General features: G+C 37.8%; 1 protein-coding gene across 1 annotated transcript; it reads left to right on the top strand.

Annotated features, from left to right (window-relative positions):
- The first annotated feature begins 9371 nt into the window (after positions 1–9371).
- LOC129404961 (guanylate-binding protein 6-like) lies at positions 9372–23935 on the top strand. The gene is made up of 6 exons (XM_055139884.1): positions 9372–9561; positions 11726–11853; positions 13666–13775; positions 13982–14178; positions 15288–15527; positions 23850–23935. Exons 1-6 carry the CDS (start codon positions 9372–9374, stop codon positions 23933–23935), a joined length of 951 nt encoding a protein of 316 aa, XP_054995859.1.
- The last annotated feature ends 438 nt before the right edge of the window (positions 23936–24373 follow it).

Raw genomic sequence — 24373 nt, 5'->3', positions numbered from 1 at the left:
TCTCCCTCCCCGCTCGATCACATTTTACTTGGTGCTCCCTTCTCTATCTGGGATGACTTTCCCCCAGCGTGTGAGGCTAGCTTCCAAGCCATGGTGCCAACCTCCTGGTATTATATACTACTATTCTTGAGTATTAGTCTCCTACTCTGCCATTTTATATTCCACAGATGAGTGCAATATTTCTATGTCTGTTCTCCCTTTCTGGCTCATTTCACTTAGCATTATACTTTCCATGTTGATCCACTTATATGCAAAGTTCATGACTTCAGCAGATGAAGTCAACCTTGTAGCACAAATTCCTGAGGCCTTTTCAGACCAGGAAGTAATTTGCTTCCTTTCCACATGAGTCCCAGGAGTCTCCACTACCAGCCCTTACAGTATCTGCAGGTCCACATCCACACCCCTGAATGCATACCCATTCTTCTCCACATACTCCATACAGTTCCTAATGTACATGATACAACCTCCTGCTGGAAACCAATGCAGTAGAATCTCCCCAACTTCCTTTGCCAAGAAAACCCCATGAGGAGATTGTGCAACCTATCTCCACCCTTGCCTCCTCTGCCAGAAATTCCTCACGAGGCAGAGGTAGTGGCAAGGAATCAATAGAGGAGTAAATAGTAGCACAGTTTTGTGAGTGACAGCACACCTGATCACTGCTCAAGTAATCTGGGATTTGAACTACCACTCCTAAAATCCATGAAGATTTAGGAAGAATAAGAAAACAGAGGAATTCAATAACTTTAGCAGATGAGGACAGGAACTAAGTTCTCAAGTTTATTTAAAAAGCCCGGGTGCGACCCCGGTTCCCATGCGGCCGCCGGGACATGGGACCCTTGCCGCCGCCACTTCCCGCGTCCCACCGCCCCAGCTTTCCCGTCCGGCTGGCTCCCTCCAACCCGGGTGACCCACGTCCCAGGAGCCCCTGCAAGGAAGAAACGGGGGCGTGGCCTGTATCTTAGGGGTGTGGTCTAAAGGGGGCGTGGTCTAAAGGGGCGTGGCCTCCTGCCAGAGCAGCGGCCACTAAGGCGGCCGCAGTTATTATTTCCTACCTTAGCACATTAGGTATAGTCTTCTTGCTTTGAAAATTGCTTTAACACATCTCAATCACTTATGCGAACTAGCCTATTAGCTCTAAGTTTAGAAAAATTATCAGTGAATAAGAGAAGCTTAGCAAAGCCTTTGTAAAGAGAACTTAGCCTTAAGTCTTCATTAAAGCCCCCACATCAATCAGGAAGAAAAAGCTGAGTGTAAGGAAGAACTCTAGAATAGGAATAAAGCTGCCATCAGCAAGAGCACAAACAGAGCCCCTCCTTCTCTCAGCAAGAGGTAGTAGGAATAAACACCTACAAAGTTCCAATCCTATACTTCCATAACAATATGAAGAAGCAGCGAAAATCCCCTCCAGGAAGAGAGGGAGAAGAAAAGATACTAGAAACCTCAAAAGAGGCTCCCAACATCTACGACCTCTCAGATAAACAATTCAGAGAGGTAATCTGGAGGAGAGTCGACCTACTCCAAGCAACCATGGAACAGACGTCCAATAAATTAAGGGAGGAGATGAATGAATCACTGGAACGATCTATCAAGCTTATTTTAAAAAATTTTTATAGAGATCAGCCTGATCTCTTCAAAAAATTATGTGAAACATTAAATATTTCATTCAATTAGAATTGAAAGAGTTAAAAAATACAGTACTGAGTCACAGTAGGAGAACAGAAGAAGCTGAAAACTGAACAAGTGTGTTTGGAAGCAATATAGAGCTTATCAACAACAGCACAAAGACAATAGAAAGAAGAATGTTAAAAGTGGATGAAAATAGTAGACAATAGCAAGAGAAATAATTTCATAACTCCTGAGATACCTAGAGAAGAGGGGAAAAAGATAAGGAAAGAACTGCCAGTAGGAAAATAATTGCTATGAACTTTCCCAGTCAGTGGAGGGAGGCACATGCACAGATCCAGGATGTCCAAGTGAAGAAAATACAGTCAGACAGAACAACACCAAGATATAAAGTAGCCAAAATGGCAAGAACCAGAGAGACTACTTAAAGTTGCCAAAGAGCTGCAAAATCTCAAATACAAGGAATACAACTTAAAACTCACAAAAATCATATCAAACCCTACAGGCAAGAAGAGAATGGAATAAAAAAGAAAGGAATGAAGAAAATCTTAAACCCAGAATCCTTACCCCACTAAGACTGTTATTCAAATTTAAGGGAGAGATTATAAACAAAAAACAAAAAAAATTCATGTATATATACATATATATATATGTAAGGAAGCTAAGTACATATAAGGTGGATATGTATAAGGAGGATAAATAAGGAGATAGATAAGAAATATCTATAATATTTTAATAATATATAAGAAATATCTATAATTTATTTCTATAATATATAAGGAGGATAGGTAATAAATACAGTTACAAAGTTCACAAAAGCTTAGTTGTTCTGGAATGCACTGGTACCCTGGCATAGACAAATTTCTTAATATATATGCTGGCAGAAAAGGTAATAAAAATAGATAATAGAGAGATAATAACAATAAATAGTTTATTATGTGAGGGAATTAGAAGATAGATAAAAATTACTTGCAAATTTCACAAACATACCAGTTGTTCTTGAATATGCTGGAGTTCTGACATAAATAAATTCTTTTTTCTATTGACTATCTGTGAGATAGACCATTATAAAGTTGTTCATAGTTGGATATCAGTCATACAATGATCCAACACTCATTCTTCCAATCATCCTTCCAACCTTCCACCACCAATATCCACTGTCTCCCTCCCACGAGCCTTCAATACCCTTCCCTCCAACCTGCCTCAATGGCAGGCTGCCCACAACACCTCGTCTGTCTCTTTTCTGCATTATGGTTTGCAATACAGGTGCTAAGAGGTCTGACGTTTGTTCAGGGCATTCAGTATTTTTATCTGGAAGGTAAGAGTCAGGTAGCTTTTTTAACTGGGTGGCAGCTTTGGGGTGTGGACATGACTTGCCAAGGCTTCTGGAAGTACAGGGAGGTGTGTTGAGGGGTGGGGTGGGGAAGGTAGTCCATCCTAACCCTGAAAATGCCTGAAGATTTTAGTCAGATAACTCACATACCTAAATTTTCAGCAGATTATATCTTGGTTAGGTCCATCCCGGGATGCTAGAGTCTGCCAGGGGCATGGTGGTAATTTTTTTTTTAATTTATTTATTTTTAATTAGAGAATCACCGTGAGGGTACAGTTACAGATTTATACACTTTTGTGCTTATACTTCCCTCATACAAAGTTTGGGAACCCATCCCTTCACCAGTGCCCATTCTCCACCACCCGTAAACCCAGTGGTAATTTTTGATTGTAGAAGAAAATAGCTGCTAGTGGATCTGCTTGGGGGGCGGGGGGCACACCAGCCTGACCTGCTCCCTCCAATTTGTCCTGGTCTGTTCAGCTTTACACTGGTCTGAGATTAACTGTGTTTTTTTTTTTATCTCTTTCTAGATTTAATTATGGGTGTCTGAAGCAAAGCCATTAAATGAGCTTGTATAACTGAGCTAAAGCTGATTTGTGGGCGTGGCTCCCACATACATAACTTTTGGCCCTTTAATTTCTTGAGAAAGTTGGTTCTGAGTTTTGGGATTCAGTCAGAGGCACAGCAGCAATTTTGGGGTATCTGGAATCCTGAACGCACCATCAGGCTGATGCACTCGCCCTGTGGGCACAGGTTGACCTGCTGGCAGCACCACATCCCTTGACATACACAAATTCTTACCAGTCACAATGAGCTAATGATTAACCTGTGTTCTTCCCATTTCTAAGTTGTCAATGCTTGCTTTAACTTTCAACCTCACATATTGGAAAAGCAGAAAATAAAGCATCAAGTTAATTGACAACAGGATTTCATGTTCATAAATAGTGAGAATAAACTGTTTTTTTATTCATGGATAGTGAGAATAAATATCAGACCTTATCATTTGCAAGATGTAATCACACAGAAGAAGTTAAGGTGGGCCAGAGGAGAGACAGGTATTTCCCAGACTATAGTGAAAAATAAGCATCTTTGAATCTGAACTTATGTGTATGGTAATGTGGGTAAGAATATGAAGTTGAAAATAACCTTTAAATTGTGCAGATTTCCTATATACTAAAATTCTATCTGTTAACTGTGCTTTGACAAGGGAAACACTATTCCCCTTCGATTTTGAGGTGAAGATTTATCATTAAGTGTCCTATTTAGTATCAGTTATCATTAAGTGTCCTGTTTGTATCGGAAGTTTGTTAATGGTTTTTCAAATTCTAATGAAATAATAATACAGAAACAGCAGTGTACAACTCAAAAGTTTACACTAGTATATATGAGCAATCCCTATTTAAAACATCATGCATCTACATTGAAGAAAGAGAATCCCATTATCCAAGAAACAGTATTGTGCCCCTTTGACTCATAGCAACTTCACTTGACTCAGATAGTCCATTTTTTCTCATTGTTGAATTTATTTCAGTGAAATCAGTCAATAGTTCACTGTGCTCCACTTATTTTATTCAAGTTATGACTGAAATCCATTGTTGGGTTTAACTATAGTTGATCGACCATTTCTTTACCAGAAGAATTCTACAATACACTTATACTACAATTTACCTAGCTTTTTGACATTGGTGTTCTGTTAAGCAGAGAGCTATTATGAATACTCCATTACAATCATTCCTCTGTATGATTTTTATGGCATGTATTTACTTCCCTGTTGGATGCATACCTCATTAAAATGACAAGATCATAGGTATCTGACTTACACAGAAGTAGATAGTTCCAAAGAGTTCTTATGAATATCCTGTATCAGGAGTGGGGAACGTTTTCTCTACCAAGAGCCATTGGATATCTACAATAGTACATACCACACGGGCTGATGGGCCACTGGCAGCTGAGCAAAAGCATGTGTGCCTGCCCCATTATACACCTCAGCCAGACCATAGGAATTACCAGGCTCATACAGTTCACTGGCTGAATATTTCTATACCCCTGCATCAACTACAAGATCATAATTTCTAACAGAAAATAGCTTATGAAGATTATTCCCATTGCTCATCGATTTGTTCGAGTGGGCACCAGTAACATCTCTCATTGAGAGACTTAGTGTTATTGTTTTTGGCATATCCAATATGCACGGGTAGCATAAAGATTACTACCACTGTAAATTCTGTGTGCATGTGTAATAAATGATTCTATGCCTTCACAAATAACTGTTATGATTCTTAAGATACATAGACTGAGGTATTTAGTTGAGAAGTGTCAGGTTTTTTGCAACATATCAATGAAGCAAATAAAAGTACAAATACCAATTCTGTATCACATAAGTTGATATATGTGGTGGGATAAGGTAAAAAAATAGCTAAACGTTGCCAGAGGGTGGATCTAGTAAAAGATAATAACAAAATAATAGGAAATGGGACTGAACTCTAAAATCATGGGTTTTATATGCTCACTGGTGCTTTTATAGCTAATAAAATATCACTGGTGAAAGAAAATATTATTTCCTAAGAAGAAGAAATTATAAAATTTTTACTGTTTTCAATAATAAACAAATGATTTTTCTTAAAAAAGTACTTTGGCTGGTGAACTCCCTCATTCTACCATGACTTGTCAACATTCAGGCTGGGGCCTCTGTACTTACTGTTGAGTCAAAGAGGAAGGGCTGGAATTTCCAATCAAGGTGTGCTGGGTCCTTGCAAACATGAACTTCTCCTCCCACATTATCAGGCTTCAAGGTAGGTTTAAACAAGGTGAAAATCCTGAGGTGAATTTGTCTAAAAGGGAATATCCTTTACTCTGTACCCACAGTATGACTCATTGATAATGGGTGTTAAAAATTGCTCAAGTTTCACCTTCCGAGCAATTGGAGCCAGACACAAACACAGACGCAGCAGCAGAGACAGCAGCTGAGGATTCACCTTCCCCATCCCACCGGGAGTGGTGTCTGCTGCATGTAAGTTTCCTTCTGATGCTGGTTGGGTCACTGAGGGATTTATGTGAAGTGGGGAGGAGAGACGGGGGAACTTGAGAAGGGAATCTGCCAACTTTTCCTCAATCCACCTTTGCTACCCAGGGAACAGCTGGGAAATCTAGCTAGGACTCAGCCTGCTGTGAGTTTAGCTCCTTGCAGGAAAGGAAAGTCAGTCCTAGATGTTGCCCACACCTTTTGGTTCCCTGCCTTTCCCTTGCAGAAAAAAATTTTGGGAGGAGACAAGCAGTGAAGCATGGCAGATCTTATTTGGAAGTTTTGAGAAAGGGGATAAAGAGACAGAGAGAAAATGTGCTCCTGAGAGGAATGTGGGATTCTGCAGATTGAAGAGTGAGCTCCAGAACACATCCAGCACTAGATATGAAAGTATGAAGGATACATCTCAAGGGGGGAGATGAGGGACACACATGAGCCAGAGTAGCACATTCTTGCACTTCCTTTGTTCAAGATGAATTTTTATAGGGTTCTCCCAAGTTGCCAACTTGGGGCTTTCTTTTTATTTTATTTTATTTATTTATTATTGTTATTATTTGGCATTTAGAGTCATATTCCACCATGCACAGGAGTTACTTATGGCTCTGCATTCAGGAGTTACTCCTGACGGTGCTTGGGGGACCATATGAGATGCTGGGGATCAAATCCAGATTGGCCACGTGTAAATGCCCTACCGTTGTACTATTGCTCCAGCCCTGGGGGCTTTCTCTCTAGATAAGAGAACCTTACTATGGAGATGCCAAAGGGGTACAGTTCAAAGTAGTTTGTGGTGCTCTTTGATATTCCTTTCCTGTCCTTTACTCCTGCTTGATCTTCTCTAGTAGGGGAGTCCAGCCTTCTCTGAGTCTGTCCTGGCACCTAATAAAGGTCTTATTAGGCTTTAGTTCCTGTGTCCATGAAGTGGGTGCTAACAGCCTCAGCATTAGTCAGATTTATTACCTCCCCAGAATTTATTTCCATAGAGGACCCTTCCCTATCTACTAGCCTACCTGCTTCACTTCTTTGTATTGAAGGTGAGGTGCATGTGCCTGAAGATGAGGACTGTAAAAAAGTAGGTGAGGTGGAATGATAGTACAGCAGGTAGGTCATTTGCCTCAATCCCCAGCATCCTATAGGGTCCCCTGCATCTGTCAGAAGTGATCCCTGAACACAGAGTCAGGAGTAAGCCTCGAGTACCCCACTCCCTCCCCCAGCCCCCCAAGTAAAGCTTTTTTTATATTTTTTTTAAAAAAGCAATCCTATTATCTACCCAGGTTCAGGCTACTGTCTTTAGTCCTCAAGAAAGAATTTCTGGAGAAGTGTGAAAAACCTTTTGAAAGGAATTAGACATCCCAAAACTGAATGAAGGCAACCCAGTATAAAAAGATCATAAAGAAAGGGGAAAAGTTGCACACCCAAAGTGAATGGGTGAGGGCCACTCCAGATGGAGTACACAGGGCTTGTTTTGCTAAGCTGGTTTTCTAGCCCTTTTTCAAGCTATTCTGCTTGGTGTTTTCTGTGCAGATCAGTAAGTTGCCAAGGTATAGACTAGAAGAAAAGAGATTTGTTCAGGTGATTTCTATTCAGTTATATCAAGTCCTTTGGTTCCAGCTGAGGTGTCTCCTGGTGAGTCAGCTCTGGGGCTTGGGTTGGTATCAGTCTGGAGCTGGGAGTTGACAGGAGGAATTCTTTTTCAGATCATACTTTAATGACTTCTTAAAATTGATTGTCAGCTCCGCCACCCATATTTGTGTACCAGCCCACCCCAACCTGCCCTAACTACCAGCTTATTTACACATTTCAGTTGACTTAGATAAAAATTGGGTCAGAGTAAGAAGCAAACTCTGGTGATGGGTGTTGGATAGGAGCACTGTATGCATAAAATAGCAGTATTTTAAATCCTGGCAACTCAGGAAAAAATGGTTTAAGAAATGATCATTATCATATAAGTTTTACTATATTTATATAAATTTGCTAAATTTATATTGTATGAATGACAAAATTATAAATCATCATCATCATATCATCATCATCATCATCCCGTTGATCATCGAATTTCTCGAGTGGTCTCAGTAATGTCTCCATTCGTCCTAGCCTTGATTTTAGAAGCCTCTCTCTACTCGTCCTTCCCAAAATGTCGCATTGGAGGCTCTTTCAGGGTCAGAAGAATGAGGCCCAGTTTGTTAATGATTTTGGCATATTAATACACCATGGGGAACTTGCAAGGCTCTCCCATGTGGGCTTGCTTTTAAGTCTCTGGATGCTGGCCATGGATGGGATTACACGGCACAGGGGGCAGTCCCTGGGTGTGACCACCTAGCTACTGGGAAATGGGAAATCTGGGCAGAGGAGACCCAGTCCTGATCCGAGCAGGCATGGAGGTCTCAGTCCCGCTTCCACACACCTGGGTTCCTCTGCCGGTACCTTCATGCGTGAGGCTATCCAAATGTGTGAAGAGGGGTCTTGAGCATGGCTGTGGCTAGGTTCTGGAGGTCTTCAGCCATGGGAGCTCTGCTCAGGGCAGGGAGGGAAGCTGGAGCCCATCCCCTCCAAGGGGCCCTGGGGAAAACAGCCAGGTACACAGGCAAGAGACAAAATTATATATAAAAAAAATAGGAATAATTGTGGTCTGTGATGAAGTGGGGGGAAGGCCAAAATTTACTCTAATTACTGCTCCAGAACACCTCTGAAAGTATTATAAAATTACAGTTCCAATTTAAACAAATGTAGAAATGAGTTATTTCAGTTGGCACAAGTGCAAACGCTCCTCTAGAAAATTGGAAGACAGCTCTGGCAACACCAATCCCATTAACATGGGGCCTATAGGACAATTTGCTTTACTCAGCACACTCCTCTGGCCCAGAGACCACTGCCTCGAGACAGCTCGTGCCTGGGACACTCTGCTTCTCCAATATGTACCTAGACCTTCAGGCAAGTGCCCTGCTTTGGATATAGAGGGGTACATCCTACTCTCATCATTATTGCTTGGTTTATATTTTTGTTTTTTCTCTATCACAAGAGCAAATTTGGTTTAAGGACTATTTAAGGTAAAAAAGAAAAATGTGCATTAGTCCTGAAACATTAGATTAAATAACCTTTAGAAACATATAAATCTAGAAAATTACAGAACAGAAAAGAGAAACATGATTTGTGTGTCCCTGAAGACATGGCTGAGGTGCTGGAGCGATAGCACAGCGGGTAGGGCGTTTGCCTTGCACACAGCCGACCCGGGTTTGATTCCCAGCATCCCATATGGTCCCCTGAGCACCGCCAGGAGTAATTCCTGAGTGCAGAGCCAGGAGTAACCCCTGTGCATTGCCGGGTGTGACCCAAAAAAAGAAAAAAAAAGACATGGCTGAGATCTTGTTAAATTCTCCCTCTGTTTCACAGCTTACCATGGCAACTGGACCTATCATGACGGACCCCATCTGTCTGGTGGAAAACTACAGAAATGATCTGAGAGTAAATCCCAAAGCACTGAATATTCTTGAGACTATATCTCAGCCAGTGGTGGTGGTGGCCATGACAGGGCTGTGTAGGACAGGTAAATCCTACCTAATGAACCGCCTGGCTGGACATAACCGTGGTGAGTTTTGTTCTGGGGTGGGAGCCATTATCATGGAAACATTAATAACAAAGGTTGAGCACACCTCTTCCTTTCTCATCATGTTGAGAAAGAACTTAAGCACTCTGATTAAAACTTTAATTCTCAATGCAAAATTTGTAACTTCAGCCTCATTTGCCCACAAATTCCTACTCATTTGTCTGAACAATAAAGATTTCCAGACCCAATTAAAACTTCCATTTTTAAACGTGATCCCATGCACTCAACTTCCAGGAGCTCAGTTACAGCAAATAATCCCTTCCTTTTTTTAACATCACTTTTTTGTTGGTTTTGGGGTTTTTTTTGTTTTGTTTTGGGGCCACATCCAACTGTGCTCAAGGTTTATTCCTGGCTCTGTGCTCAGAAACCATTCCTAGTATACTTGGAAGACTGTATGGGATACAAGGGATCAGACCTGAGTCAGCGGCACCCAACGCAAGCACTCTACCCACTCTACTATCTCTCCAACTCCTCTTCTAGATCACTTTTCTCTAAAATCAATAGGCTGTTTTCAAATAATATGAAACTAGTTTTCAATATATTTTGCATTAAAAGGGACAGAGCAGAATGTTTTGTATCTCTATGAGATAACCATGTAGGGGCTGGAGTGATAGCACAGCGGGTGGGGCGTTTGCCTTGCACGCGGCCGACCCGGGTTCCATTCCCAGCATCCCATATGGTCCCCTGAGCAGCGCCAGGGGTGATTCCTGAGTGTAGAGCCAGGAGTGACCCCTATGCATCGCCAGGTGTGGCCCCCCAAAAAAAGAGATAACCATGTAACTGTTTTTGCTTTAGTTCTTAGAAACATTTTGTTAAACTATATACCCTTACCAATTTATCATAAATGGTAAGTCCAATAAATAAAGATAAACACAAAAATCCAAATCACACCATCACAGAGTGTCCCTGAGCTTACCAAGATTTGCGCCATACTTTCTCTCTAGGAAGAAATTTTATCATATGTACATGTTTCTTAAAAAATTACTCAAATTTCATAAGAAGGGACTTAGACCCTGATATTCTTTTACAATAGCAACCCTCGTTATCAGAAAGCATTTTATAAAATCCATCGAGTTTTTCATATGTACCTGTAATTTATTTTCACTGTTTCTAAGTGTGAAATTGTCAGAAGATAACACTATTTACCCATTTGACATTGATTAACATTGGTAGTATTTCTATTTTTCATATTGTATAAATTACTTTGTCATGAACATCCTTCTTACATCCTGGTACACATGTACAGTTTATAGCTGTTCTTCAGGAGTGCTGAGTAGAATTAATATCACAAATGACAGGTCCATTAAAATAAAAATCCTTTTAATACTGTATGAGGATGATCAGAATTTGATTCCTTTTAAGCACCCATATCGCATTTTGATTATCCCAATTGCTCTAAATTACAATCCCAGTGACTTTTTGTGAAAATTACAAAATAGTTATTCTTTTCTCTCTTTGCATTTTTTTTCTCTGACTGATATATCTGATGCTAAATCTTAATTTACAAGGCCCTTTATTTCAATTAAATTATCATTTTAGGCCAAAATTTAAAATATTTCTACATAAAATAAAGAAAATTAAAATATTTTCTTGGATAAGTGCTAATTCTGTGTAAATATGTACAAAAGTTTTTATATATGTATTTTTTGATTTGGGGGCCATACGTGGCTGTACAGGGTTTATTCAGGGAATCATATAGGGCTCCAGGGTTCAAACCCAGGTTTACCAGTACAAAGCGTAGTCTAGAAATTGTTCTGGGACAATTTGGTGACCTCGAAGTTTGATGAGGTTGAGTGGTGGATCTGGGTCATTTCTGTGTTGGAGGGTGTCAGATACGGCTGTAGCCTGCTGTGCCTTCAGGCAGAAAGGGGAATCTGCCCTCCCCAATCTCAAGAAGACCAGAGATATCTCAGCCCAGACCAGTCTACCTGGGAAGATTTAGCAGTATCACATTCTTTGGGAAATGTGATCTAGGGCTGTTTTTCACCCAGTAAAATGGCAGATTCATACCTGGTATATTATCTCTTCAGCCTTGTACCACAGTCTTTGCTGAAAAGGAAGCAAATAAGCAGATAAGCACTCAGATTACTATAAATTCAATGAAGGATGGCAGTCTGGAATATCTGCTTCCTCTTCTTTTTCCTAGGTTTCCAGCTGGGTTACACAGTGAAGGCTGAAACAAAGGGCATCTGGATATGGTGTGTACCTCATCCCTCCAAGATAAATCACACCCTGATACTTCTGGACACTGAGGGCCTAAGTAATGTAGAAAAGGCAAGGCAAAGGATGATCTTTGCTCTTGATATTCTACTTATATCATAACTGGCCCCTCAATAAAACTTTTATGACTTATTCCCATAAATTGCAAAAACAGTTATGGAAATAAGGCAAATTTTTTTCGTGAAATTTTACTGGATCTTACAATAAGTATTTTGGCTATTAGGGATAGATCATACTTTTAACACTGTGTTGGATGATTCAAGATAACAAATTAATAATGAGTATCTAAGTTCTTGGTTTTCTATTAGTTATTTTAGGTATAAAATGATGAGATGAAGACTTACAAACAAACTGGAGAAATAACAAATATGCAATGTAATGGTACACAATGTCAAGAATATAAAACTGGGGGCCTTACCCTGTCATTCAAATTAGAAAGTAAAATAATAGGAACTTGTAATATATGGAACATATGAGCCATAGGAGTTTAAAGTAAATGAATTATAAGAGACTGGAGATGAGAAAAATGAAAAATGACTTCAGTGAAGTAATTTATTTAAAGAGTCTTAAGATATTATTCACTTGCACCAGGAACATTCGCTGAGATTTGAAATCTATGTCTCTAGGTTTTTTATTTTTACTGACTTTTATAAAAGCAAGAGTTAGACTGACCAAAGCACTATAAATAGTATCATTTTAGTATTTTATTTTAGTATTAGTTCCAAACAATATTCTCCCTTATCTGTGTTAATGAGTAAATAAAAAATAACAGAGTAGGCCTCTGGTTTTAGTTTCAGTAAAAAAGTTTACAAATTCAGAAATTCTCAGTTCAGAAATTCTGAAATTTTAACTTCAGTTTTATAATATGCAATGTTCTATCTGAATACAAAGAAAACACTGCTGATTCTTAATAGTAGTTTATATCAACCTCTTCTTTTTTAAATCTAATTGCATCTGTCAAGGAACCAAAAACTGCCAAGTTGAAAACTTTAATAGCAACAAAATGACTTGCTGCCCTTACAACTTGTAGAGTGTTGAGTAAGTAACAATATCATGACAGAATCACCCAGAACTTGCCCCTGGTATTGTTCTCATCCTTGTCACCTATTGTCACAAATGTAGACACAATTATCTATTGTCACAAAGAAAATTGTCTCTATTGTCTTCATGTGACTACATTTTCTGACAATTCTTACTGATGTATTGGATTTTTCACATGCATAGAACTCTCGATCACTACAATTCCACTTTCTATCAGATCTTCGGCTTACACAACTATTTTCCGTATAATCCACTCATATTCTATAAAGAGATGGTTGAGTTTTGGTCAAATTTACCCAATTCATTATTGGGATTTTGCCATTCTTTCTTTGTATTTCACAATAAATACATGCTTCCACTCCTAGCAGAGTTTATCATTTTGGAATTATTGCTGATATTTATAACTGCCTATGTCAAAAATTTTCTTCCAAAAGGCTTGAACTTAAAACTGTAGCATCTGGTATTTTATAAATGCAAAATGAATTTAATTGAATGACATTTGTAATCCCCACATAGCCCAGAATTCAGAAAAATTTAAGAGGACTTTTATCTCAACTGTTACTTTATGCTTCTACATTTACTCATGCATTGAACAAAAATTGACATATATTTGCACTTCCCTACAATTTGGTTAATAGCTTAAGGAATTGAAGTCCGGAGAGAATCAATGCAAACACCAAAATTTAAGTTTGAGTTTGGATTAATTTTCAAATTTCATGTTGCTTTTCAAGTGCTCAACTGTAAAATGAATAATACAGTAAATGAACAACTGCTAATTCAACAAAGAATAGCTTCCAAAGTCCTTTTCTTCAATGTAAATTCTAGGGTGATTCCAGGAATGACTCTTGGATCTTGGCACTGGCCGTGCTTCTGAGCAGTGCATTTGTCTACAACAGCATTGGCACCATCAACTACCAAGTCATGGAACAGCTACAGTATCCTTTCAAAAATTAAACCACCATGATTAACTGATTAACTGAATCAGTGGGAAGGGCAACTTACCCCATTTCTTCTTTTCCATAACCCGCCATTATTAAGGGAGAAGGAAAAGCAGAGCAATGAAGTATTTTTTAAGCCTGGTTTTGGGGTGAGATCTGGAAACTGTTGTAGGGCATTTCTCATTCCTTAACTAACATTCCAGCTATGTAGTTGAATTAGGAAACCTAATCAGAACAAACTCTTGTCCGAGTACTAAAGAATTAAATGATTCAGCAGAGTTTGTGACTTTCTTTCCAGACTATATTTGGACTTTATGGCATTTCGTGTTGAAGTTGGAGTTAAATGGATGGAGTATCACTGAAGATGAGTACCTGGAGAATGCTTTGAAATTGGTTCAAGGTATTAGAGCATGTTCTGGGTGATATAAATTTCAGTAGAAGGTGGTATCAACTGAGCCTACCATTCAGCAATTGATACACACTATTTGGGGTTGGAGTGAGGCTGATGTAATGGTGATTGATGCATGACAAGTGGGTGTTCGCTCAGGTATTATTATTAACCCAGAGTTTAAGTTCACAGAAGAAATTTAGAATCTAATACTAGACTAAATGTTAATGACAAAATCATGGCACTAAAAAGTAGAAATAAAACCAAGCTAAAATTTCCTAATACATTTGTGTTACTTATTAAATGTAAATGTTTTTCCACTTGAGAGAAAAATGTTCATCAACTTGGATAAATTAAATACAGAACCACAATGTTTCCAAATCACCTACATTTTGAAATTATTGTATGTAATTCACTGGCTTGATTAATTATATCCTTCATATAAAGATACATACATATATCAGTAGATGGTTAAGGGTTTTTTGTGTTTTGAGGGTTTGGGGTGGGGGCCCCACTGGAAATGCTCAGGGCAGACTCCTGACTCTGCTAAGGGATCACTCCTGCCAGGACTCTGAGGGACATACGTGGTACTGGGGATCAAACCTAGGTCAGCGGCATGCAATGTACACTCTGTACTACTGGTCCTGATCCAAGGAGGATAATGATTCAAAGAATGTGATTCTTCATGGAGAAATAGAAGAAAGATCTAAAGTAAAGAAAATATAAGGCAAGCACTCTGCTCACTATACTATCACTCCAGTCTCCAGAGAAGAATATTTTTAAAATTTTTGAACCAATGTAATTTTGAACCAATCATTCAACAAGCACATAATAAAGTAAACATCATACAAGGGCTAACAAAATAATCTTAAGTATGTATAATTTTGATAAATTGTTCTGCTTCATACCCCAAATAGTAATTCATTCGCTGCTAGTTCTGTGCAAAAGGTTGATGAAGTTCCAATATCTTGAGTAGGTTGAATTACATGATTAAATAATGGTATATTTACAAGCTGCAGATCCACAGGAATGTAAAGGTCCCTTATAAGTGAAATCTTTAGTCCCTTAATTGAAGGGTTTTTTTTTCTATGATTACATTTTTTACCATTTCTACAGGTGAGGATTCAAAACTCAAAACTTGAATGATTCTAAAGATTGTATCAGGAAGTTCTTTCCCAAACGAAAATGCTTTGTTTTTAAACAACCCACAAAAGATGATGATCTATTGCTCAACCTTGAGGAAGCAACAGAAAACCAACTGGAATTGATTTTCCGGGAGCAATCCCAAAATTTCTGTTCTTATATCTTCACAAATACAAAACCCAAGGCCCTAAGAGGTGGAATCATTATCAAAGGGAATGGTAAGTTTCTTTTATTATAGGATATCTCTCAGAAGTTTACTGTGTATGATAAAGCTATTACTGCTCTCTGAATTTTGTTTCCTTCCCTTTCTCCTACACAAAGATAGATATTAATACCATATACAGAAACATGTGCTTCTTTTTTATTAAAATGTTTGAAACTTTACTTACACACTGTTATTTACAAAGTTGTTCATAATACAGTTGTTTCAGGAATTCAATGTTCCAACACCAATCCCTCCACCAATGTTCTCAGTTACCCACCCGCCACCCAATCATGGCCCCTTAGCAGGCACAAGATAATTTATTTTATATTGTTTATTACAACAAAATGGCAAATGGAATTTAAAAAATCAATAAAAGAAAATTTGTGAAAATTGTTATATCTCACAAGAGGTGTTATTAAAATTATTGTCTAAGGATTTACTAAACAAGTTGAGCCTTTTCTGTTATTCTTTTGCTTATTGAAATTAATGGGCTTCTATGGAACTTTCCCATCAAGTTTGCTGTGATTCTACTAGCTGTCCCAATTGTGTAATTTGAGTCGTCACACAGCCACACATATTGTCATGTGGGTATGTGCTGCTGGGACTTTTGGGAGAGTGAGCAATCAGACTGCCCCCATTCCAAGAAGGCCCAAGAGTTCTCAATTCAGAGATCAGTCTACCTGGAAAAATTCACTACCTTGAAGTCTCTTTAAGAATGATATATACTTCTTCATTAAAGTTTTTCTACTGGAGGCTGGAGCAATAGCACAGTGGGTAGGGCATTTGCCTTGAACGCGGCCGACCCGGGTTCGATTCCCAGCATCCCATATTGTTTCTGAGCACTGCCAGGAGTAATTCCTGAGTGCATGAGCCAGGAGTAACTCCTGTGCATCGCCGGGTGTGATGCAAAAGCAAGAAAAAAATAAAAATAAAAATAAACAAATAAATAAAGTTTCTCTACTGGCTGGTTTATACCTCCTAAACTAACAAGTAATGACCTAAGCACAAACTGCAGTGAAGCATTGAAATCTTTGTGGTGAAGTATCAAATAAGAAAAGTTTTTTTAGTGAGAATGCATATGATACTTTAAGAATTTATACAGTAAGAAAATAATCATAGTGATATTTAATATCTTAAACCATAAAATTTGAGAAAAAATTCTGGCATAATCATATACAGAGGTTGGTTACATGGTTAGACAACCTGAGCAGACATAGTATCCCAAGTTGAGATGGGTTCATCTTTGACTTCATATGTTTATATCACTGTCATGTAATTTGCGTGATTTTGCTATAATAGACTTGGTCTTTTCTATTGAGTGAGTAGCAACTAATGTTGTAATTTGCTTAAATATAGAACAAGATTCAATTAATTCACTTCAATAGTAAAAGTGTTGCAGTAAATCTTTAAACATTTTGGTGGACAACAATATTTTAATGTGATAAATTTGAGAACCAGTAAAGAGAGAGTAAGTGGACCATATAGTGTTATTATAAGAAAACTGTTTTACAGAAGACTAAGGAGGAGTAGAAAGAATGAAAACAAGGATGTAAGTAGTTGATGAGAAGAAAGAGGAGATAATTAAGTTCTTTTCAATAAATATTTTTTGTTTTTTAAAAAAGCTGATATATAATGATTTCAAACCAATAACAGAGCTCTCATGTCATTCAGGACTGGCTGTTCTGGTTTTAAGTTACTGTCTTTCCAATTGTAGAAAGAGTTTTATTGCTTTTGATAGGACCCCATAAGCAACAATCATTTCTTATTTTGAAGACTGGGGTCACGGAATTCTATTATATCAAAAGAAATTATCATATGTGTGGCAACTTAAAACAACACACATTTATTACATTACACTTCTTCTGGTCAGATAAGATACCATATGTATTAGTACAGTGTTACATGAGCTGTAAACAACGAATCTATTATTCAGGTGCAGGTTTTATCTTCATGCCAAGAATAGTGCTCTAAATTCTATTTTTTTGTAATATTTTTTACACATTTGCTATAACCAACTTGAGAAAATTGCATTTATTTAAAAGGCTAATATTATTAAGTAGTGTCTACCTTTATAAAGATTTCTCATTTTCTAAAATCCATATCTTCCTTATAATATACCTAAACACAAAATTAATATTCACAGCATCTGGAAACCAGTGACTATACAGATTGTGTATACCTGGGAAAGAACTTTTAAAGCATAATATAATTCTGCATATCATAACCACATTCACTGAATATTTAACTTTAAGTCTCCCTCTGAACATTCATCAAGTTGCATAGACCTACTAGTTCATATGGAAGAAAGCCCCAAAACAGCTCTATTATAAAATCACAATATATATAAACTTATAAAAGTATTCCATTGTGTAAATATACCAGAGTTTCTTTAGCCAATCATCTGTTTTCGGGCACTCTGGTTTTTTCCATATTGTGGCTATTGTGAACAGAGCGGCAATGAACATGGAAATGCAGATGTCATCTCTACTATACCTTTTTGCCTCTCCGGGATATATTCCCAGGAGTGGTATTGCTGGGTCAAGTGGGAGCTCAATTTCTAACTTTTTGAGAATCGTCCATATTGTTTTCCAAAAGGGCTGAACCAGTCGGCATTCCCACCAGCAGTGAAGGAGAGTCCCTTTCTCCCCACATCCACGCCAACACCGGTTGCTTTTGTTTTTGGGGATGTGGGCCAGTCTCTGTGGTGTGAGATGATATTGTTGTTTTGATCTGCATCTCCCTGATGATTAGTGATATTGAACATTTTCTCATGTGCCTCTTAGCCATTCGGATTTCTTCTTTGGAAAAGTTTCTGTTCATTTCATCAGCCCATTTTTTGATCGGGTTGGCAGTTTTCTTCTTGTGGAGTTCAACCAGTGCATTGTATATCCTTGTTATCAACCCTTTATCGGATGGGTACTGCATAAATATCCTTTCCCATTCTGTAGACTGTCTTTGTATTTTGGTCACTGTTTCTTTTGAGTTGCAGAAGCTTCTTAGTTTGAGATAGGTATATTTACACAATGGAATACTATGTAGCTGTCAGGAAACATGAAGTCATGAAATTTGCATACAAGTGGATCAACATGGAAAGTATCATGTTGAGTGAAATGAGTCAGAAAGAAAGAGACAGACATAGAAAGATTGCACTCATATGTGGAATATAATGTAACTGAGAAGTACAAGTTGGCAACGATGCAACTTCTGGCAGATATCTCTCTGGACTTAGTTACTAAAATACTAAATTACAGAAACCCAAAACTGAGAGGCCGCTAAGTGTGGTCACTCGACCTCATAATTCTTCATCCTCAGCAATGGAAAACAAATTATCTAATGCTTCCTTTTCAGCAGGTCTGACTTTAGGGGAGAGACTCTCCAAACAATAATAGTGAGTTTTGTTGAAATATTGTATGCAATCAAAGTGAAAGTAAAGTGAAATTTATTAGTTACACAGGTGGGGGGGGGCTTAGGGTGGGGGGTCTAGGAGCGTGGGGGGGTTTGGGGTGTGAGGGGGCGGGATGGAGCTATACTGGGATTCTTGGTGGTGGAATATGAGCACTGGTGAAGGGATGGGTATTCGAGCATTGTATAACTGAGATTTAAACCTGAAAACTTTGTAACTTTGTAACTTTCCACAATAAAAAATTAAAAATAAATAAATAAATAAATAAAAATAAATAAACTTATAAAAGTATTCATTCCTAATTATTTTCACAATCAAACTTTCAAGAAAGAATTCATGAATGGTGGAGTTTATTCCCAATTCAATCAGCTTATCAATGGCTGAACAAAAAACAGTATTCCTACATTATTTTTGAAAAAAAAGGATTAATGAAGGGTGGAGTTCTTTTCAGAGACCACTGAACATTGAGCAATTGGTTTGCTACATATGTATTTTTATTAATAGAAACCCAAATTTGCAAAGAAAAGTCTTATAACAGCTATATTTAACTTTTCATTTATAATTGTTCATGGATTAATTACTACTAATATTAATCCTAAAGTAGCTGTACTATTATGTACAAATATATTATTTGTATATAATATATGCATATATATTATTAAGAATATTTCAAATTGAACATTTCTAAGAGAGTAGATTTTAAAGGTTTCTATCAAAATGACAGAACTTCTTTTATCACATAAAAACTTCTAAATTTGATGTGGTTCCTTTGTTATTGTTGTTATTTGCTATCTTTGCCAATGGAATCAAATTATTAGGAGGAAGAAAAATACCTGAGAGTTCTGTCTGTTTTCCTTAATGAAGTTTATGAATTCTGATATAATCTTGAGATATTCTATGCACTTTGAATTAACTTTGTGTATGCTGTGACATATGGATATAGCTTTATTATTTTGCATGTGACTTTACTTTTCCTATTGCATTTTTTGAAGATGCTTTTCTTGTTCCACTTTATGCCAGTTTCTTCATTGTCACTGATTAGCTGCCCTGAGGCCTTAGTCTGGGCTTTTAATTCAAATCCATTAGCTCTTCATTTTATCATAATTACAGTGCCATGCTGTTTTGATTTCTCTCAATAGCAACTTAGAATTTTAAATGTAAAAGTCTTTCATATTCTTTATTAAGTTGATTCCTAGGTCTTTGCTGTTTTAGGACACTAAATGATATTATTTAAATTTATTATATAAAATTGCATTTTTAAACTTTACTTCTCGTCTGGTTCATTATTAGCATATCAAAATGCAACCCATTTTTTGTAGCTTGATTTTTAAAACTACTAACTTGTGGCACTTACATATTGTTTCTAAGAATTTTTTAATAGTGGCTATAGGGTCTCATGTGTATATTTTCATGGCATCTGCACATAGCCACAGTTTAACTTCTTTTTCAGCTTAGATACCTTTAATTTATTCTTCTTACCTAATTTCTTATGGCAAAGACTTCCAAAACCATAAAAAGCAATAGATAAAATAAACATTCTTGCCATGTGCCTGATCTCAGATGAAACACCTTCAGTTTTTGGGCCTTGAGTATGACGTTGGCCATGGTTTATGGTAAATAACTCTTACCATTTTTACAAGATCAGGCGCATTCAGAGTGGTATAACCATAGTTTATCATCTTGAGATATGTTTCTTCTTTCCCTATTTTGTTGAGGGTTTTGATCATGAATGGATGTTGAACCATGTCAAGGTTTTCTCTGTGTCGTATGAGTTTTATCTTTACTTTTATCAATATGGTATATAATGTTAATTACATGCATATAGAGAACCATCATTTCATCTGGAGCAAATCCCACTACATTTAGCATTATTATATGATCATTTACTAATTTGTTGTAACTAGTTCACTAATATTATGTTGGATGACCTTTGAATTAATGTTCACCTGAAAAATTGATCGATACGTGAGACCCCAATGACCATGCCAACGGACTCTGATCCAGGCTGTCTTCACTAGGGGCACCCCAAAGGGGGGGCGGGTGAGGGCCCTCCCCACCCCAAGGGACTCAGCCCCAGTGCCGACCTCCACTACCCAACTGCAGCCATGCTCCAGGCGCTTTCCACATGCTTGAGCCAAGCCTCACGCATGAGTGAACATATTCCTGGGCACATCCTCTTAAAGGGAAATATATATGTATAAAGCCTCTTGGAAAGACCAGCAAGATACCGAGAGTATCCCACACAGAAGAGCCTGGCAAGCTCCCCGTGGAGTATTCGATATGCCAAATACAGTAACAATAACAGGTCGCATTCCCCTGATCTTGAAAGAGCCTCCAATCGTTGGGAAATATAAGTAAGGAGAGGCTGCTAAAAATCTCAGGGCTGGGACGAATGGAGACATTACTGGTGACCGCTCGAGTAAATCGATTAACTATAGGATGACAGTCATACAGTAATACAGTGATAATTTTCTTTGTTTGTAATACCTCTCTCTACTAACAGTACTAAAATAATTGTATCTTCATAAAAGCTATTAGGAAGAATTTGTTTTTTAATATTTTAGAATAATTTGAGGATGGTTATTAAGTCTTCTTAGAAAGTTTGGTAGGAGAACATTAGAGTGAACCATGTGGGCTTGGACCATTGCTCCTGGGAAGAGTTTTTGTTCGTTGGTTCATTGTTTGATTGGTTGGTTTTAGGGCCACCCCAGGCATTGCTCAAGGTGAACTTCTGGCTGTACACTCAGGGATCACCTGTAACAATCATGTTAATGGGATCGTATGGGGAGCTGGGAAAAGAACCTAGATCAATTGTGCCCAAGGCAAATGCTCTAAACTCTGTACCCCATCATTTGTAGGATATATAAAAAATAGGTAGGCAAATAGAAAATGGTTATTCATAGATAACAGAGCTTTAGAACTGATCTACAAATGTGGACTTACCATGATAGAGGATAAAGGGGCATTTGGTTGACAGAGGAACATTCTGGTGAAGAGTGGGATGTTAGAACATTCTATTATTTTATTATTTTATTTATTTCAAGCATTTTTAAATGGTTTAAAGGTTATTTGAACAGTTATAAAATGTTTTTTATTAAAGAGTTATTTAAACATTATTTAAACACTGTGGTTTGCAAATTTTTATGATACAGTTGCTTTGGGCATTTAGTGTTCCAACACCAATCCCACCACTAGTGTGACCTTCCCTCAAACCATTGTCCCCAGTTTCCCACTCACCCCCAAAGCTTGCCTCTTTAACAGGCACAAAGCAAATTATTTTATATTGCTTGCTACAACAAAATGGCATACAGAATTTTTTAAATGCTTCAGTAAAAGAAAATTAGTGAAAATTGTTATGAGTATGGTTATTAAACTCATTGTCTGAGGGTTTACTAAGCTTTTTGTTGCTAGTTGAGCTTTCTGTTACTGTTTTTGTTTACTTCATTTAGCTGACTTCTATGCTACTTTCAATTCTAATTTGCTGTGTTCCTTCTAGGCTGTCTGTATTATGGAATTTGGAGATGTTGCATGGCTGCATATAAAGCCATGCACTCCATGAATTCCAAAATCTATAGGACTGGGGTTATTCTCAGTATCTCCCCCCCAGGGTGGATGTGGGGGAATAGTTTTAAATCCAAAGACCAGGGTACCTGTGAGTTACATTGGCTTAGCATCTCTTCCAAGATTAGTAATGAAGCTGTGAAGCTGGGCATTGTTTATGTGGTAGAGACTGTGTGATGAAGAGGTCCCACTAGGGCTTCTAGCAGGAAAAGCTGTCCACCCCCATTCCAAGGAGATCCCAGAGATTTCAGCCCCCAGACTGGTGTACCTGGGAGTTTCATTGAATGGCATCTCTTTAGAGATTAGTTGTGAAGCACTGAGGTTGGGCCGTTTACATGGCATTAGTTGTGGATTCTGGATTCAACTAAGGGGCTCATGCAGGACAGGGAGTCACCCCAGGCCCCTCCTGAGGGAACCCGAGTTTTCTGTCCAAAGATCAATGAACCCATGAGTTTCAGTGGCTTGACTTTCATCTCTTCCAAGATTAATCATGAAGCAATAAAGCTGGATTGTTATTTATTTAGTATATAGGAAATACTATCACATATACATTAACTTTTTTTTGTAATCCCCATCCTTAGAAATGTTAAAAAGTTTAATACTTTTATGTGATGAGACCAATACTATTCAATTAGGTACAATAGGATAATGTTTATTATTAAAGCAAACTTTATCATGGTAATCATGATTATTATGGTGGTGCCAGTAACAATGTTGATGATGATACCTGACATTTATTAACTAGTCTTTTCCTAACTAAAAAGTATTACGTGTTGTGTACTGGCAACCATTTATTTTTCAAAATAATATTTCTTTTTTATTTCTTTTATTCCTTTACAACTAAGAAGTGTAATGTACAAAATAATTAATGTTTCCAAGATAACAGAGCCATCAAGTAGTAGAAATGATAAGGATATACTTAATATCTGAAAGTCATTTAAAACTCAGCTTTCTGCTGAGTTTAAGAAATCTTTCTAAAAATACTACAAGTTGAAGTATCAATTAAGAAAGGTTTGATAATGAAAAAAAATGCAAAAATAGGGCAAATAACGATGGAAGTATGTTTATAAGAGGGAAGATTTCTATAAACAAATAAATAGGATGTCTGTAAACAAAGTAGATAGTTGGCAACAATCGTAGGAGAAGAAGCTGGTATACCAATAAGGATAATGCTTTAGAAAATTTTGTGAGTCCTAAGAGAGGTTTTTATATTGTGACAACTGAAAAAAAGGAACCACTGTGGAACCTCATAAGAATGAAGAGTTTTCTGGTTTAACTGAACAGTAATGTCACCCATCAAGAGATTTGCTCTTAGCTAATGACTAGTCTTTGCTTCTTGTTTTTTTTTTTTTTTGCTTGTTTGTTTTTCAGTCAATGTAGGTCCTCCAGAGCTTCTTGAAATCTCAAGGATCAACAGAGCAAGCCATTCTTCAAGCAGACAAATCCCTCACCAATGAAGAGAAACGCATAGCAGGTACAAGAAATAACTGAACTCATAAATGGGAGGGTGAGTCACTGAAGAGCTCTTTGACAAGTGTGAGAGTAAAACCATCCTTAAGCAAGAAGTTTCCTCTTTCTGTACAACACTCTGCTATATCTAAAAAGTTATGGAAGATTTATCTATTAATCACTGTCACTGGCATCCCATTGCTCATCAATTTGTTCAGGCGGGCACCTGTAATGTCTCTCATTCTGAGACTTATTGTTACTGTTTTTGGCATATCTAATACGCCACGGGTAGCTTGCCAGGCTGTACCCTGCGAGCGCGGTACTCTCAGTAGCTTGCTGGGCTCTCCGAGAGGGGCAGAGGAATCAAACATGGGTTGGCCCCGTGAAAGGCAAACACCCTACCACTGTGCTATCGCTCCAGCCCTTAGATATTAATATAGCAAAAA

This window comes from Sorex araneus, chromosome 5 (assembly GCF_027595985.1).
Source record: "Sorex araneus isolate mSorAra2 chromosome 5, mSorAra2.pri, whole genome shotgun sequence".
NCBI classification, from domain to species: domain Eukaryota; kingdom Metazoa; phylum Chordata; class Mammalia; order Eulipotyphla; family Soricidae; genus Sorex; species Sorex araneus.
Note: the sequence above shows the minus strand (reverse complement) of the source record. Positions and strands in the feature narration are given on the sequence as shown.

What these genes read in the sequence shown, in the direction of transcription:
- LOC129404961 (XM_055139884.1), top strand. Translation starts at nt 9,372, where the DNA reads ATGGCAACTGGACCTATCATGACGGACCCCATCTGTCTGGTGGAAAAC. An exon ending in CCTGGCTGGACATAACCGTG is followed by an intron (nt 9,562 to 11,725) that starts GTGAGTTTTGTT and finishes TCTTTTTCCTAG; the next exon opens with GTTTCCAGCTGGGTTACACA. An exon ending in TGCTTTGAAATTGGTTCAAG is followed by an intron (nt 14,179 to 15,287) that starts GTATTAGAGCAT and finishes TCTACAGGTGAG; the next exon opens with GATTCAAAACTCAAAACTTG.